The sequence below is a fragment of the Bos taurus genome, chromosome 11 (genome assembly GCF_002263795.3).
Source record: "Bos taurus isolate L1 Dominette 01449 registration number 42190680 breed Hereford chromosome 11, ARS-UCD2.0, whole genome shotgun sequence".
NCBI classification, from domain to species: Eukaryota; Metazoa; Chordata; class Mammalia; order Artiodactyla; family Bovidae; genus Bos; species Bos taurus.
The window spans coordinates 19,341,636-19,360,088 of NC_037338.1; the positions used below are offsets into that span (position 1 = coordinate 19,341,636).

Consider the following 18,453-nt stretch of genomic DNA (forward strand, 5'->3'; position numbering starts at 1 on the left):
GTTTCTGATGACTTTGCAATGCCGAGAGATATAGATTGATGTCCAGGGCCTGCCAAGAAAGTAGGGCTTAGTAGACTACCTGGCTTTAGGTTTTGATTTCAGAAGGCTGTATCCTACACATAAGAGTGAACTAGAAGAACAAAAGCCTTTAAAAGATTGTAGATGAGCTTTAGACCATCTCAAAAACTAAAAATGAAGCATGTGATCCAGATTTCTAGTGGCTGCGACATCTGAGAGAAGAAAATGAAAATATACTCTTTGTGGAAAGATGTAAACTTAGGCCTGAAATTATTTCTAGAGACAATTTTTCAAATATAGCTATTTGGACATAGTATAGAATAACCATACCCATATGAGATACAACAGCATAAATGAAAACAAACAGAAATAACACATAATTAGTAACAGAACTACTACTGAGTCTCTGATTCAAAGTTTAAAGTAATCATGCTTACTATGTTCAAGAAGATAAAAGACTGAAAATTCTGGAAGAAATCTGTAAATAATTTTTAAAAAGTAACCCTAGAAGAAAAGATATAAGATTTCATTAGATGAGTTTAATTACAGATCACATATAACTGAAGAGAGAATTAGCTAACTGGAAGATGAGTCGTTAAAAAAATCTAGACTGAAGTACAGAAAAAAAAAAGATGGAAAACAGAAGAAAGAGAATCAGAAACAGAGAATATAGAAAGAGGATCTAACAATATAAAACAGTTCTAGAAGAAGAAAAGAGGGAGGGAGAGAGGTGTAAAAGCAGTATCTAAAGAGAATGGCTGAGAACATTATAGAACTCAAGGAAACATATTAATTAAATTTTAAAAAACCACGAAATCTTTTATGACAATCAAGGCATAGAGAAATATCAGTCACAGGAAAAACTGTCCACTACTGAATAACCAAAAACAGAAATGACAGTTGATTTTAAGAGAAAACAACAAAAAAATGAAATATATTTAAAGCACTAAAAAAAGTGTGACAAAAACCAATACAATTTTTGTAAATATCCTTCAATTAAAAATAAATAAAGGAAACAAACAGCACTTAAAAATTTTTTGCAAAGTGAAATTTGAAATCAGAGATAATAGCCTAGTCGGGCAAAAAAAGAGACAAGTAAAGACAATTCAAGAAAATTAAAAACTAAGAGAGTTAGGCACCAATAGATCTTCATTAAACAGATATACTGTATTCTTAGAGTAAAAGAAAAATGAACCCAGATGGGCAGTCAAATATGCAGGGGAGAATGGAAAAAGACAAGACAGTTAATGTAAAACAGATAATTCTGACTACTGAGTATACAAAACAGAAGCTGGTAGAAGATTAATGTACACAGAAATAAAATATATAACAGGAATGACATGTACATTGGGTGGGAGTTTTTTAAATAAAGTGTTCTAAAGATCCTTGTATATAAAATTTTGATAAGAATATGTGTAGTAATCTGTAATGTACAAAGTAATGAAAGAGTGCATAAGCTTCAAATAATGGAGAGGGGTGAATGATAAAAAATAAGCAATCCCAATTTAGGCAAAAATAGAAAAACACAGAATAGGCGGCACAAAAAATGGCAGGATTAAGTACAAATATTATTAATTATTTTAAAAAGAAACAGACTAAATGCTTCCTAATTTTACAAGGTTGTCAAAGGTTAAAAAATAAAAGCCAGCTAAACGGTGTTTTTAAAAGACATAAATTATAAGGATATAAAAACACTTAAAACAGAGTTTTGTTTTGTTTTGTTTTCCAAAATCTGTATCGGAGAATGGAGTGCAAGGAGCCTGTTTAGGTTAAGTTATTGTGGTAGATCCAGATGAAGAAAAATGGACCAGGAGGGGAAGAAAAAAGATGTACTATATGGATTTCAGTTGTTGGCGGTAGAACCCGAAAGACTTACTAAAGGGCTTAGCATAGAGGGGAGAGTTTTGATCTAAGGGAAGAGGAGTGAGTGGTGAGGCTCCTCTTTGGAATACTTCCAAGGTTCACTTAGGGATCCATACTACATCCTCTACGTGGCTGCAGCTGCACTGTATTCCCCAGCGAAGACGATGAAGTATAAAACTGAAAGGATTTTAATGAAGAGATAAGGTAGGCTGTAAATACTTTATGAAATAAGCAACTGTTTTTCTGATACTTGATGACAATGAACAATTATAAAAGAACTGTGTTTGAGATTAACTAAATGGATGTGTGCATAAAGGTATAAAGATTCCAGTTTTGGTCCAAATCACTGATAGGTCAACCTTAGCATCTGCAAAGTATCTTGCATACACCTTGTCTAACAACAGCTAAAACTAGTTTCTCAGTTGTTGTCTTATTCACAATGTATTAAATAAGCAAGACAAATGTTGCCATTAGGCAGACATGGTACCTCAAAACATAAGACACACCCAATCTTGGTGATAGAAAAAGGAATTCTTTCCCTTATCTAAAACCAATGAATAAGCTCTACTGACTTACAGATTTAGGTAAAACCTATAATTTTAATCTGCATGATGTGAAAAGTATTGTTATGCTCATATTTTCAAAGTTTGTGATTAAAACTGAAATTCCACACTTGTGAAGAAGTCTCACAATTGTCATCTTTTTCTATAAAATGAACTTTCTATTTTTTAAAAAATAAATTAAAACAACAAAAATAAAACTGCTACTCACATCATAAGTTAATGAATCTGCTTCGTTGGCCACTGTAAGGCCTGCCAATTCTCCCAGTCCCAGTTCACTTTCAAGTGCTTCATCTGCTCCCATGATGAATGACTTCCCAGAAGAAGGAGGAAACGTCAGCGCTTCCACTGAAGGGGGAAGACAAAAGAAACATTAAAAAAAAACACTTCTAAGTAGTCAACAATTAATTTCATAAGGGCATATCTACATTTGATTATTTATAAATGCTTTCAAACACAGTAAAATTCAGTACACAGAAAATCCTGAAGAAGTGCTTGCTCTTTTCCATATTTTAACCATTTAAAGGTATCATCTAATTAGAAAAGTACAACATGAAACAAACCCTTTTTCACTATAGAAAAAAATTTATAAACGTATAAAAGTAGATTTTTCTCATTTGATATTTCATGCTAATTACCCAAGTGATTTCTATCAATTATTAAAATATGTACAGTAAGTGATTTAATCTTTTTAATTAATTTAATTGAAGGATAATTACTTTACAATATTGTGATGATTTTTGCCATACATCGACATGAATCAGCCATGGGTAAACATGTGTCTCCCCATCCTGAACCCCCCTCCCAACTCCCTCCCCACCCCATCCCTCTGGGTTGTCCCAGAGCACTGGCTTTGGGTGCTCTGCTTCATGTGTTGAACTTGCACTGGTCATCTATTTTACATATGGTAATGTACATTAAAACATGTATAGTGATTTTGAACATTGCTGGCTGCATTCAAAATAAAATTGGTTAATTCTATAACTTAAATAAGAGAAATCGCAAATGAAAATGGGTCATAATTGTATTAGTAAAAAACGCGTATATAAGGCAAAGCTAATTTGTGTTGTCAGAACTCAAGACTACCGCTGGAGAAGAGGGAAGGGGCAGTGTTTGAAGGCAGCACCATCAGGACTTCTAGGCCCTGGTGACATTCTGCTTCCTGACCTAGGCAGTGGTGACACGACTGGTTTTGCTTAGAGATAACTCACTGAGCTCATCCCTATGACTTAGCAGTTTACTGTAGATATATTATATTTCATTTAAAAATACTCATTTCAAAGAAGTTTTTTATTAAAGTGTCTACTGGAACACTTATAAATGCCAATCATTCTGACAAGCCATCAGAGATTATTCTTTAAGTAGTTTTCTCAAGGTAGTGACTTTATTGATGACAAACATTTATGAGTTGATTAGATGAATTTAGTAGTTTAACTTTGGCTGCTGAAGAAGTTAAAGAGTCGGACACAACTGAGCGACTGAACTGAACTTTTTTTTTTTAAGAAACAAGTCAACTGTACTAATCAATGTATGCAGAGAATTGATTTATGAGATGTTTTTCAGTTTCACATTCAATAATATAATTTTAGATTCAATCATAAATATTGAAGAAATGAAAAGAACAGCTATGAACTTTTAAAAATACTAGTGGCAGGAACTCTACTCAAAATCGTTACAAGAACAAAATAGAGTATAAATTGATAAGACATTTTCAAACCACCACACAATAAAGCTGCAATAATAAAAATGGGTTTTACACAAACATACCACATGTCTTATAAGGGGTCTGAACAACTCTAAACATTTACTAATAAAGAGCAGGAATTGTTTCATTTAGAACAGCAATTTTCATGCCAAAATTTCAACCAAATGATTCACATGAGACTAGGAGGTTAGAGCTTCAGCCAGGTGTTCTTTTGTTTTCACGCCTAATATTGCCAGAAAACTCAGTTCAGATATGAAGTGAAAATGGTTCCTCTCCACGTCCCCCAAAAAACTAAGATTTGTGATTTGGTCACTCACACTGCATGAACTAATTTAACTAACTGTTCTAGGAATGGCCAAGTAAAATCTGAAAACAAAGAAAGGCAACCAAGCACTGCTTCCACACATACCAGTGGCTAAACCAGCAGACCTAAGGGCCAAAGAGAGAGCTCCAATGGGCAAACCATGAACTGACTGCCCTCTAAGAGTCCTTAGAACTTTCGATTAGAGGTCACATTTCTATTAGTAACTAAATATTACAGGCTCTAATCAGCTTTTACAAAATAATTTAAATATGCCTCAAGTGCAGCACTCACTGCCTTCTGAATAATTATAATAAAAATATAGCAATAAACTTACATAGCACATACAAGCTATGGAAACTTCTTCTGAAACTGGACTGGAGACTGGAAAGCATCAGTCACAGGCAATTAAATCTACAACCTATTTCTTAAATGCCTTTTCTACTTGTGAAAATTCTGTACTGTGGAAGCAGACGTAGGACCAATACTACAGATCATAAGTTAGACATTCAACACTTCTGTTCTAAAGGTTCTTAACTTTTTTTTAATTAGGGGCATTTTCTGTGGTTTATACATTCTTTTCTGCATATATGTCATTTAGAACATATTCTGCCTCTATTATTATAAGTGGATTACATGGCAGAAACCAACATAACACTGTAAACCAATTATCTTTCAATTAAGAAAAAAGAATTCTATAAGATGAAATTTCTGATAAAATTCTTTTGAGATTATCAGAATAAGAGGAAAAACTAACTTTCCTTCTTATCCAGACCTGATCTTAGAATAAAGGAAGTTGATTAAAATTCTCACATCTATAGTATCAGCTGAATGAATCTCCTAGTGAGTTACAAACATACCTGTTGAGGCCCCATGATTCACATCTTAATTTAAAAGATACGTACCTACGTCAAATAAATTGTTCATCTAGAATGTAAAGGTATCATATGTGGTTCTTCATTATTTAATGTATGGAAAACGAATTCCCAGTATACTATAATTAATACTAATAAATTAGCTGTGCAATGATCAAACAATTTATTGAAAAAGTATTCCAAACACAAAAATCTATCCATCAAGAGTCTGTCAATTTACATTTCTCTAAAAAACAACCAAATTTAAAACCAAGAAAGAATAATAATACATGTTTCCTCTGTGACTTTGGTGGTTTTATTCAATAAATAATAATTTGAAGAGACATACCCACTGCAAATAATTGTAATATTTAAATTCAAGGCAATTTTCAAAAATAAATTTCAAAATATATTCATTAATCATGAAGATTAATTTTATGTCACTCATGACTTTCAGCTAATGTAAATATATATTTTATAATCAATTTCCACATATAAGCATTTTATAATTTATAAATAGGAATATCGGAACTTCTATCTAAGAGATGGAAAACTGCATTTATATAACACAAGATTATACTATAAAAAACTGGGAATAATCTAAATATCCAAAAGGGGAATGGTTAGGTATCAAGTCTAAAATAGAATATTTAATTTAAAATTTTAAATCTTAAAATTATAATCATGAATTTATGATTTTATATATATAAATACAACTGAATTCTTCTACATGGTGACTATAACTGTAAAAAGTATATGCACATAGACAAGGACTGAGAGAGAACAAGGAAATGTGACTAGACTTTCAGGTGCCTTTTTTCTCTTTTTGTCAATGATAAATTGCTTAAACAACGGAGAAGGTGATGGCACCCCACTCCAGTACTCTTGCCTGGAAAATCCCATGGATGGAGGAGCCTGGTGGGCTGCAGTCCATGGGGTCGCTAAGAGTCAGACATGACTGAGCGACTTCACTTTCACTTTCCACTTTCATGCACTGGAGAAGGAAATGGCAACCCACTCCAGTGTTCTTCCCTGGAGAATCCCAGGGACGCCAGAGCTGCCGTCTCTGGGGTCGCACAGAGTCGGACACGACTGAAACGACTTAGCAGCAGCAGCAGCATGAAAACATTTATGTGAGTCTCAAAGTAAACATTTACTAACTATGTATATACTCAGTTTTCTCATTGTTGGGATGGTATTAGAACTACATGTATGCACATCAACTACATGGCTTCTGTGAAGCTGCAGGGGGATGTTCTAAACTACAATTTAGACTTGGTTTTAAGTTTATGCATCCTTTTTCAAGTCTTACAAGACTATAGCTATAATCAAACCCCCTTGAATATAAGAAAGCTTACAATGTGGAGTACTACATACATAGTTTAAACATGTGTAGAGTAAAACTCTTCTCTTAGAGAGCTCTCTACTAACTGAATTTAGTAAGTACATCCAAGTGCTTTTTGTGCTCTAGTGTGTCACAAGTACTTGCCTTCATCTGCCCTATTTATTTCATGTTCAGGAAGCCTGGAGCTGCTGGGTCTGGAGGGTGAACCCACAGATGGCTGCAAGGAGGAAAGTTCATCAACATCTCTCAAATTAGCAAGCATATCTTGTAGTTTTGACCTGTTGGGCCCTAGCCCCGAAAAGGGAGGGAGAGAACAAAAAAGAGAAAACAGAATTATCCAACTGCATCAAAATGGTGCCATAAACCTTATTTACATCTGCCAATATTCACCTTTAAAACTACCATACTATATTAAAGAGTAATTTATTTTCTAAGTTTTTAAGACTTTTAAAAAGGTATACTACTCTTGAAAAATTATGTTTTACATATATTTTTTAAATTAAGCTAATGGAATAATGTCATTATTTGCATGAAAAAATGTTCCTGTGCAATTTGGATCATTAAAAATATTATTCTAGAATCCTTATATACAACTCTAAACACAGATACCACAGACTGTGAAGCTACTGTGTGCTAAACTAAACAATCACATTCTTTTCTGTTTGTTTAAATTAAGCTGCATTCATTGCTTTACATCCTGAAAATATGGTACCCAAGGTTAAGTTTCACACTCTACCAATTACTTACCTGTACTTTGATGCTTCATTCTCCCACATCCCTGTTTTGACTGTTTTATATAGGATAGAGGCTGAAACAGATCTTCGGTTGTTTTTCCTGTTATAAGTTTAATTAAGAATGGGAAAATCTTACCCATAGTCCATTATGGCTTTTTCCTATTTTTAAGCAATTTTAACTATTGCCTAGAAATATATTCTAAGATAGTGTGATTAGAGAACACAATTTGACTGAAAATATTTCTACTAGCCCATATTATAAAGACACAACCTCTTGCAATGAGAAACAGCTCAATTTAAAAAGATACCTATTATGCTTTATAAATTAATGCTTTCCTTCAGTTCTGTTTTCATTTTACATCTTTCAGTTCTGTTTTTATCATGTCTCCTCTTGCTCCCAGACTATCATTTTATCAAGATAACCTAAACTGATGATGATAAAATGTCCTGAACTCTTCAGTCCTTCTCTCTTCATGAACAACATTAGCCTTTCTCCTCCTAAAGAATCATTTTCTCTCACCATACTAAAAAGCTATGTACCATATGCCTGAAACAATGATCACAATCTTCAGGCTCAGGAAATCCACTAGCTTCTGTTAGCAGGAATACTATTTCGGTCAAATAGTGCAGCTTGAGACCTTAAATGCTAAACTCCAACTACAGCGAAGCCTTGATATTTGATAAGAACCAAATAATAAATAATAGATGAATTCTACATAAGTTCTTGATACCCTTTCAATTAAAAGGTCTTTTACATTTTAAGACATTTATTATTGTAGCATAATGACATATATATTAACTTTAAGTCAATCTGATAAATAAAACATTCTCCTTGTTTCTTGCATATGACAAATATTCCTTAAAATTTCAGCTTAAATGATTTTATCATGGCTATGAAAAGTCATAACAAACCATGTCTCACTATTGCTTATTAAAATTAAATTGTATCAGTATTTTTAATAAAAAGTAGAAAATGTTCTTATGTTTTAATATTAACCTTTCTCATTGTGATTAATTAATACTGAGAAGGCATTAAATGACGTTCTCTCTCTGTTACATAATAGTTGGTACAATGCTAATATCAATAAAGGCCACTGATTTTCTATCCATTAAAGTGAAATACTTGCAAGTTCTAAGATATTTTAAATAAAGATTTAAATACTTATGAGTAACTACTAGGTTATAAATGAATGACTAATTTTTGATAATCCTGAGCATCACTACAAAAAAGAGAAAAAGAAAAAGCATATCCCTCCAGTCTTTCGCAATTTTAAATACATGCCTCACTCAAGTTGGATTTTAATCCCACTGTACACTAATATCCCAAAGGATGAAATTCCTATTGCCGTACAAGGGAGACCCATGTCCATACTGTCAATGAGAGTGGTAGCACAAGGAGGTAATTTAACCTTGCTCTCCTAAAAAGGTGGTTAAGATGGTTTCCAGGGATGTGTGAAAGCTTTTGTATTTCTATTTTATATACCTAACTAGATCTACTGTTAAACCTTACTAATAACTTGAATAAGATAATATATATATATGATGCACAGCGCTAGAAATTTCATTTTAGTTTCCATTTTTGATGTGGAACACATTTTGTTGGGAAAAGAAAAAACCTAATTGGTAATATTATAAATGACATTGGCCAAAATTTTAAATTAGAAAAATAAGTACTTTAAAAAAGCTGTGTCTGATTCTGTGACCTGTATAACACATAGTGATGAGAGCAAATGAACCATGTGTTATGAACAGCCAGGATATTCAGGGGTAGAAATTAACCTTCTTTCTGTGACCAAGACCTAAAATTGTAAGCAATTATTTTGGTGGCTTGCCAGAAGGTCACACTAGATGAGATTTAAACTATCAATAGTAAAAAATCATTACTGTAATTAAGCACATATAATTTGAAAAATCAAATTATTGCTATGTTTGAAAACACAGTCCCATACACTCATGATGCTCTAGATTTATTATTGGGATACATTATGGTTGCATAATTATATTCACAGCTTTTTTCTTTTTCAAAGTTCATGACCAAATATCTAACCATTTAATTTCCACCCCTAAAGAGCAAGTGAAAAGGAAAGAGGTCAGGAGAAGGAAAAAAAAAAGAGTAAGTAAGTTTTAGGAAAACATTGGAAAAAAAAATTGGGGGATATGAAAGAGGTAAGATTTATGATTGACAGATACAATGTTTTCCACTTACTCTTCACCCCCTTTTTCCCCTTTCTCTCCTTTTTGTATTGTTCCTTGAGTTTGGTAATTACTCCCTGGTCCACATTCCAAGCTTCAGGCATGAGACACTGGTCTTCCTTTTCTAAACAGAGTGAAACAAATGAAACAGCCTTTTTCAATAAGATATTGAACATTCAAAGTCAATTCACTGTTATGTCAATGAATGACATAACAACCATCTTCTTCATAGTATTACCAATTTTAAAGTTATTATTTATTCATTAGATACATGTCACAAGAAATATAATATCCAAGAAACAGTGGTCAATTCTATTTCCTTGGTAATAATATTAAATTTCCCTTGAAACACACATAGGGGGAAAAAAAAAAAAACTGCAACATTTGAGTGACTTTTAGTAAATTAAGCCTCAAAAGTCCACCATCAAGAAACCCTCATTTTCAGACTGTGATTAGGATTGACTCACAAAAAAAATTTCTTACTAATTTATGTAATGAAAGAAGACTATTAAGCATTTGTACTAAATAGTCTTCAATGATCTTTTCAAAAACTATATTTCTGGCATGTGTTTATCAGCAAAAGACCACTTTTATTTTATAGGCTTTATAAATAGCACCTTGCAAACTTATTAATCAATCTGGCATTCAACACTTAAAATGATTTAAGTGACCCATTAATTTATAAATATTTAAAGCTGGAAACTGAGCTTCTAAGAAAAAAGAAATGCCACCATTAATTTTCACTATTTCAGGAGTACAAAATTTAAAAAGCAAATATGTTACGTATTTTATACTTACTATAAAATGAATTACTGTATACATATAACATTATGTAAGTGTTAGCTCAGAACTCTCACCTGAACTCAAGACATATATCCACTTGCTTACTCTGCATTTCCATTAGAAAACTAATCAAAACCAAACACACAAAACCAAACTCCCAATCTTTCTCATCCAATCTCTTCCATCTACAGGGTTCCCCAACTTATTTGAAGGCCCTATCAATAACCTCAGATATGAAGATGACACCACCCTTATGGCAGAAAGTGAAGAAGAACTAAAGAGCCTCTTAATGAAAGTGAAAGAGGAGAGTGAAAAATCTGGCTTAAAGCTCAACATTCACAAAACTAAGATCGTAGCATCTGTTCCCATCACTTCATGGGAAATAGATGGTGGAAACAGTGACTGATTTATTTTTGGGGGGCTCCAAAATCACTGCAGATGGTGATTGCAGCCACAAAATTAAAAGACACTTACTCCTTGGAAGGAAAGTTATGACCAACCTAAACAGAATATTAAAAAGCAGAGACATTGCTTTGTCAACAAAGGTCCGTCTAGTCAAGGCTATGGTTTTTCCAGTAGTGATGTATGGATGTGAGTTGGACTATAAAGAAAGCTGAGCACTGAAGAATTGATGCTTTTGAACTGTGGTGTTGGAGAAGACTCTTGAGAGTCCCTTGGACTCCAAGGAGATCCAACCAGTCCATCGTAAAGGAAATCAGTCCTGGGTGTTCTCTGGAAGGATTGATGCTGAAGCTGAAACTCCAATACTCTGGCCACCTAATGCAAAGAGCTGACTCATTCGAAAAGACCCTAATGTTGGGAAAGATTGAAGGCGGGAGGAGAAGGGGATGACAGAGGATGAGATAGTTAGATGGCATCACCAACTCAATGGACATGAGTTTGGGTAAACTCTGGGAGCTGGTGATGGACAGGGAGGCCTGGCGTGCTGCAGTTCATGGGGTCGCAGTGAGTCGGACACAACTGAGCGACTGAACTGAACTGAACTATACTTTCATTTGATCAGACCAAAAACCTCCCTTTTTTCCCAAACCCCACAACAACTATTTCAGGAAATATTGTTTCTCTACCTTTAAAACACATCCAGAATCTGACGACTCCTCAGCATATCCACCCTTCTCTGACCTCTGTTTCTTGCTAGAATTACAACAAGTGTTTTCCCTTATGTACTTCATGTCTACTGCCAACACTAATCGCCCTGGGTAGTCTATTCTCAACACACAGCCAAAGTGATGCTTTCAAACAAAAGTTGGATCATGTCCCTCACCCTTCTGGCTCAACAGTCCCATGGTTCTCCATCTCACCAGTGGTCTACACAGCTCCACTTGATTCGGTCACTTCTTACTACATTCCCCTCATTATCATTCTGCTCCAGCCACCCTAGCTTCCTTGAATTCCTCAAACATACTTGGATTACAATTATCTTAGGGCATATGTTCTAGTTTTCTTCTTCTTGAACACTCTTTCCCTGGATACCATGTGGCTAACTCTCTCATCCATGCTGTCTCTCATTCAAATGTTACCCTCTCAATGCACCTTCCATGATCACTCTATCTTATATTGTAACCAATCCACTTCACCCTACCCTGTCCCCAGCACTCTCCATCCTACTTACTCTGTTCTACTTTTTAAATTTCCCATTGCATTTATCACATTCTGACTTACATGATAAACATCATTTATCATGTTTATCTCTTACTGCCTACATCCTCTTAGTAGAATGTAGGCCCACAGGGGTAGGGATCTTCATCTAAAAGACTTGGCACAAAGAAGGCACATAATCAGTATTTGTTGAATGACTGAAATAAGCCAAAATGAACCAGAATAATCAGAAATCTATTTTTAACAAGTTTCAGTCCACAGTTTAAAAAACAGATCACTGGGTCTCTGAACTTAAAAACTCAACATTTTTATTCTACTATCAATAATAGAAAGTCTCCTTTTTTCAGAAAAATCTAACAATCAAAAATGTAGATTTTCATCAATTACATCTTAATAATAAATTAAACTGAGTTAGATTTTAGATCCTAGAATGCCTTCAGCTTTTTAAAGTAAAAATTTAGCTATATCACCCTCTTAACACCATACTGATAACAACAGTAACATAAGATCATAGGAGAACTGTGGTAAACCAGAAGATGCCAGAGATGAGATTTCTAAGTCCTTTACAAGGACTTCCCTGGCAGGCCAGTGTTAAGACTTTGTACTTCTACTACAAGGAACACAGGTTTGATACCTGGCCAGGGAACTAAGATCCCACATGCCATGTGGCATGGCCAAAAAAAACTAAGAAAGAAAAGAAAAAATAATGAGATCTTCTACAATGTTCTCATACTCAATTTCCACAAAATCTAGATTTGCAAGTTCTACTGTTTAGGCAGAAACATTCTATAAATTCAAATTATTTTCATACTCTACCACTTATGTTAAAATAAAAAAAAAGATGAGGAAGGTAAATAGCTGTACAACCTTCTTTAAACAGACACACATCCTGGAAAAAAGGTCATGATAGTAAAAAGTCCATAGAATGTCCAAGATTTCAATATTTCAAGTGTTCTTCAAGATGCTGCTTTCCTAGTAAAATATTAGTTTTGTTCATTTATATAACATCTCTTGTTGGATACAGCATTCCTCCTTACCCCAGTCTGTTCCATCGCCTGCACTTCTGGAGTCATTGTCTCCTTCTTCTGATGTAACCAAGAAGTCAAACTCCTTTAGAGCTTCTTTTGTATCTCGATCTTCACTGCTATCGGGCAATACTTTCTTCCTAACAATCTAATGATAAAAAGCATGCTCAATTAAAATATTGGAATATATCATGGAATTAATTTAAATAAAGAAGACAATATCCCTTTACTCCTCAATGAGAAAACCCAATCATTATTTTCTTCAGAAAATACATCTTTGCTGTATCAAACCTATACAATTCAGTAGAAAACACAGATATCATTTTAAGATTTTATATATATTAAACATTTTAAAGCAGTAATTTAAACTTTGTTCAATGATGGCTTCTTTTAAATAAACAAATGGAATCACATATTGAAAACATTGGAATATAACATATGAATTTATATTATAGCAGATGAAAAATGTCCTTGACATACTGTATTATGAGAACCACAATCAAATCTTACATTTCTGGAATGCAATCTGTACAATGTGCAGATATTCTAATCTAACCAAAGAAGAAACACTTCATAAAACACTGCAAGAATTTTTCAGAATATAACCATGATAAATTTTAAGTCTAGTACATTATTCCCTCACAAAATGTAAAATCACAAAAACCACAAACTCAGAAATGCATGCCACAACATTGAGAAGGTATTCCGTTGGAGGGAGTTGGGGAGGGAGAACTCTTCCCATTATTATTTCCACCGTCCCAAGCTTCCACCAATTTCCTCTAATAACTGTCTATATATTCAAATTTTTCTTAAAATATTGATCTTTCAGAGATATACATAACTTAGATTTAATAACAAATCTAACAAGGACCATTACGTCTCATTTTTATACATTTAGAAATATCTCTGGAATCATAAGGTGAAAGTTAATCATGAGAAAAGAGAAGGAGACAGAAAGGAGGAAAATTATCCAGACTATAATGCAAAGAATAATCAAACTTCAATATAGGACAAAGAGCCAGAAAGGACAATGAACCTATGTGTCTTTTCTAACAAAATGCACTATTAATAGCCTGAACACAACCATCAGCTATTAAGAGCTTTGTGCTTCTGTTATTTTCTTAGTTGAATCTATTTAACTATTTTTAATTAAGGGAATAAAGTGACATTTAAAAAACCTGTTTGTTCTACTAAACATTTTAATAGGATACTTTTCAGCCATTCTCTCTCTCTATATATAGCACTGCAATCAATCTTTTAAGTCCTGCTTACACACTGCTACATAGTTAGATTTTTTAAGTCTTTTGGCATAGAGTTATTAAACTGCAGCTGTGAAAATTAATGCATCATAAAAATTATCAAAACTAATACAAAACTACTATAAAGAAACTAATTATTTATTTAGAAATATTTTTCTAAAAGAGAACTAGAAGAATCTTTGGGTCCAGCATTTAAATAGAATTAAATATGTTTACATTAGCTGTGCCTTCATGGCTTGGTCACAGAATTGCCATAATCAGCACTAACTGGAAGTCTGGATATTTATGAAATTGATTATTTAAAAAGAAATCAGTTTACAGTTAGGAATTTCTATTAAGACCATACTTGATAGGAATAATAAACAGTTTATAGATTTTTTAATATTTAACTAACATAATGACTAACAATAAAACTTAAAGCATTATAGTTATTATTTAACCACTGAGCTACAAGTAAAGTACTTTGACAGAAAAATAGTATCTCAGTCCAATCATCCCATAGAAATCACAACTCAGCATAAAATTTCCAAATGATTAGGACAGAGAAAAGTTATTATACAAGTTTTGGCATTTTATTTTACTACAGTCAGTTTAAACACATGTGATTACTACTTGTTTGAATAATAAAAAGAGGGAGTAACTTCTTCAAGTTCAAATAACATCCATGGCAGGGCTGTATTAGCAAGCACAACACTACCGAATAGTGGCCTGGGGATTAATCTGGAAATAGTAAGTTGAGAGTCTCTGATGGAAGCAGAGGATTCAAACAGAAAAGAGAAGTTACACTTAGAGAGAAAGAACTTTATAGTTAAACCTATCATTTTCAAAAGTAGTGTCTCATTTATTCCTCACAAAATTCTCTGGGGATAAGATGGGTACTTGTTATAAGCCCAATTTTACAAACTAAAAAACTAAGCCTGAAGGATTAAAAAGCACAGATAATTAGTGACAGAACTGAGACTTTAGCTCCAGGCCTAGAGTCTAGGTCCAGTCTGCTTTATTTATCCTTCCTTCCTTTCCTCCTCCCTCTTCTTAAATAAACGTGAAGGAGGAAATGTGAACACTCTCCTAAAAGCAAAGCATGCCTTCATCTCCTACTTTAAATAAAGCAGGAGGAGGAAGAAGAAGAAAGAGAAGGAGAAGAGGGAAAGAGAGAGAAGAGAGGAGAGAGGTTAAAAACGGGGAGAGAGACTGGCATGAAAACAGAAATATAGACCAACAGAAGATAGAAAGCCCAGAAATAAACCCATGCACCTATGGGTACCTTATTTTTGACAAAGGAGACAAGAATATACAATGGGATAAAGACAGCCCCTTCAATAAATGGTGCTGGGAAAACTGGACAGTTACATGTAAAAGAATGAAAATAGAACATTCCTAACACTATACACAAAGACTCGAATGGATTAAAGACCTAAATGTAAGATCAGAAACTACAAAACTCTTAGAGGAAAACATAGGGAGAACACTCAATGACATAAATCAAAGCAAGATCCTGCATGACCCACCTCCTAGAGTAACGGAAATAAAAACAAAAGTAAACAAGTGGGACTTGATTAAATTTAAAGCTTTTTCACAGCAAAGGAAACTATAAGCAAGGTGAAAAGACAACCCTCAGAGTGGGAGAAAATAACAGCAAATGAAACAACTGACCAAAGATTAATTTCCAAAATATACAAGCAGCTCATACAACTCAATGCCAGAAAAACAAACAACCCAATCAAAAAGCGGGAAAAAGACGTAAACACACACTTCTCCAAAAAAGACATAGAGATGGCTCACAAACACATGAAAAGATGCTCAACATCGCTCATTATTAGAGAAATGCAAATCAAAACTACAATGAGATATCACCTCACTCCGGTCAGAGTGGCCATGATCAAAAAGTCTACAAACAATAAATGCTGGAGAGGATGTGGAGAAAAAGGGAACACTCTTGCACTGTTGATGGGAATGTAAATCAATATAGCCACTATGGAAGACGATATGGAGATTCCTTAAAAAGCTAGGAATAAAATCACTATATGACCCAGAAATCCCACTCCTAGACCTATACCTTGAGGAAACCAAAATTGAAAAAGACACATGTATTCCATTGTTCATTGCAGCACTACTTACAATAGCTAGAACGTGGAAGCAACCTAGATGTGCATCAACAGATGAATGGATAAAGAAGCTGCGGTACATATACACAATGGAATATCACTCAGCTATAAAAGGAACACATTTAAGTCAGTTCTAATGAGGTGAATGAACCTAGAACCTATTATACACAGTGAAGTGAGTCAGAAAGAGGAAGATGAATACCATATTCTAACACATGTATATGGAATCTAGAAAAATGGTACTGAAGAATTTATTTACAGGTCAACAATGGAGAAACAGACAGAGTCTAGACTCATGGACATAGGGAGAGAGGGGGAGAGGGTGAGATGTATGGAAAGAGTAACATGGAAACTTACATTACCATATATAAAATAGATAGCCAAAAGGAATTTGCTGTATGGCTCAGTAAACTCAAACAGGGGCTCTGTATCAACCTAGAGTGGTGGGATGGGGAGGGAGATGGGAGGGAGTTTCAAAAGGGAGGGGATATATGTATAACTACGGCTGATTCATGTTGAGGTTTGACAGAAAACAGAAAAAATTCTGTAAAGCAATTATCCTTCAATTAAATAAATTTTTTTAAAAAAGGGGGAGGAGAGATGTTAAAAAGAAGGGGACAGAATAAAGAAGGGACGAGAAGGGAGAAGCAAAATTTAGATGTACATCTTATTCCAGGACTCTACCATGGGAAAGTCAATAAACTTACAAAAATCTGAACAAAACCACAGAAGAACCCTAAACATGTTTGGAGAAATCTAATGGGAGAGGTCTGAAAATGTGGAGTCCTTGCCTACCAAAGCAACCCTGACACGACAAACAAAAACTGCACCGTTTAGAGCTGACGCCAGTCACCATCAGGCACCATAACGGGTCTGTCAGTTCTATTGTCTTATAGCACCGAGAACAATGCATTGTTATGACACACATTTACCATATGCACAAACCCTATAAAAATGTTGAAATCTTCAATGAATTAACAAAAAGCTAAAGAATGAGGGCCTTGAGGAGAAAACTGCTATACTAAAAATGTTCTTGAAGTCAAAACAAAAACTTTCAGATTAAATTTCCCCAAATTTAAGGAAAAATAAAAGTTAAAGGTTTAAGTTGAAGGACATGGATTTTTAAAGTATGTATAATAGCCCCTAAAAATATTTATATCTGAGTTATTCAACTCACCGTTGAAGTATCAATGATGCTTTTCTCTCTTCCATCAATGTCATCATCTTCATCTTCATCACTGAAATCTGCAGCTGCACTTTCAAGGAATTTAAAATTCTCCAGCACGGAGGCAGAATCTGTTAACTCAGATTTTCTGGTTTAAAACATATACATCTTGCTCAGTTAATTTTTTAAACTCAGTGTAAGAATCCATGACTAATTCTGTTTATATTATCTGAATATATTATATATTCTGACTTCTGTTTATATTGAATTATAACCACCCCCCCACCAAAATCACACTAGGATCTGCACTGATTCTTATCTATTACACTTCCATGGATTTTAACTGGAAAAGCAATATAGGAAGAAACTGGTTACTCTTTTAAAAGTACTTTTCAATCATAACTACTACTTATGGCAATCTAATACAAAGAACTCCTCCTTCTGATTTAGTATTATTTTGATTCTTAAGCCAAACAATGCACTTCTTTTTGAAATATTTTTATTATCTCTGCCTCTGTTTTTCTCTATCCTTTTTTCTTTCTTCAACTCTTCCTCTTCCATAACTAAGAAAATAACCAGTAAATACAGAATTTTCTCTGATGCAATCTCATATTTCTAAACAGCTAAAAAGTTGAAAAAAGCAAATGTGTATATGAAGCTTACTAAAAACAGTATTTTAGTTAAACTAATATACTATTACAAAACGATCCTGTTGATGAATAAACCCTTAATCTTTGGAAATGATTAACTTTTCAAATATGTGAGATTTTAATTTAGCTCTCTCTAAAGAAATTCATCAATTTCCTAACGACCAGAATAGAATGACTGCTCTCCAGTTCATTAGGAAATGTTTTAGATAACAAGACATTTTCCTGAAAAGCATTTAGCCATAACTATAGAATGACTGCTCTCCAGTTCATTAG

At 33.8% G+C, this 18,453-nt stretch overlaps 1 protein-coding gene across 4 annotated transcripts in view; it reads right to left on the reverse strand.

Moving 5' to 3' along the window:
* STRN (striatin) overlaps positions 1-18,453 on the reverse strand; it is a 121,077-nt gene that overhangs the window by 39,210 nt on the left and 63,414 nt on the right. For 2 of the 4 annotated variants that reach the window (XM_005212644.5, XM_059891359.1), the window contains 6 exons: positions 17,543-17,678; positions 13,014-13,149; positions 9,587-9,697; positions 7,394-7,480; positions 6,791-6,934; positions 2,653-2,789 (listed from right to left, as the gene is read on the reverse strand). In XM_005212644.5, coding sequence (XP_005212701.1) covers positions 2,653-2,789; positions 6,791-6,934; positions 7,394-7,480; positions 9,587-9,697; positions 13,014-13,149; positions 17,543-17,678 — 751 coding nt within the window. The remainder of the gene's footprint in view (positions 1-2,652; positions 2,790-6,790; positions 6,935-7,393; positions 7,481-9,586; positions 9,698-13,013; positions 13,150-17,542; positions 17,679-18,453) is intronic. The other 2 variants (NM_001206104.2, XM_059891358.1) reach the window with 2 other exon arrangements.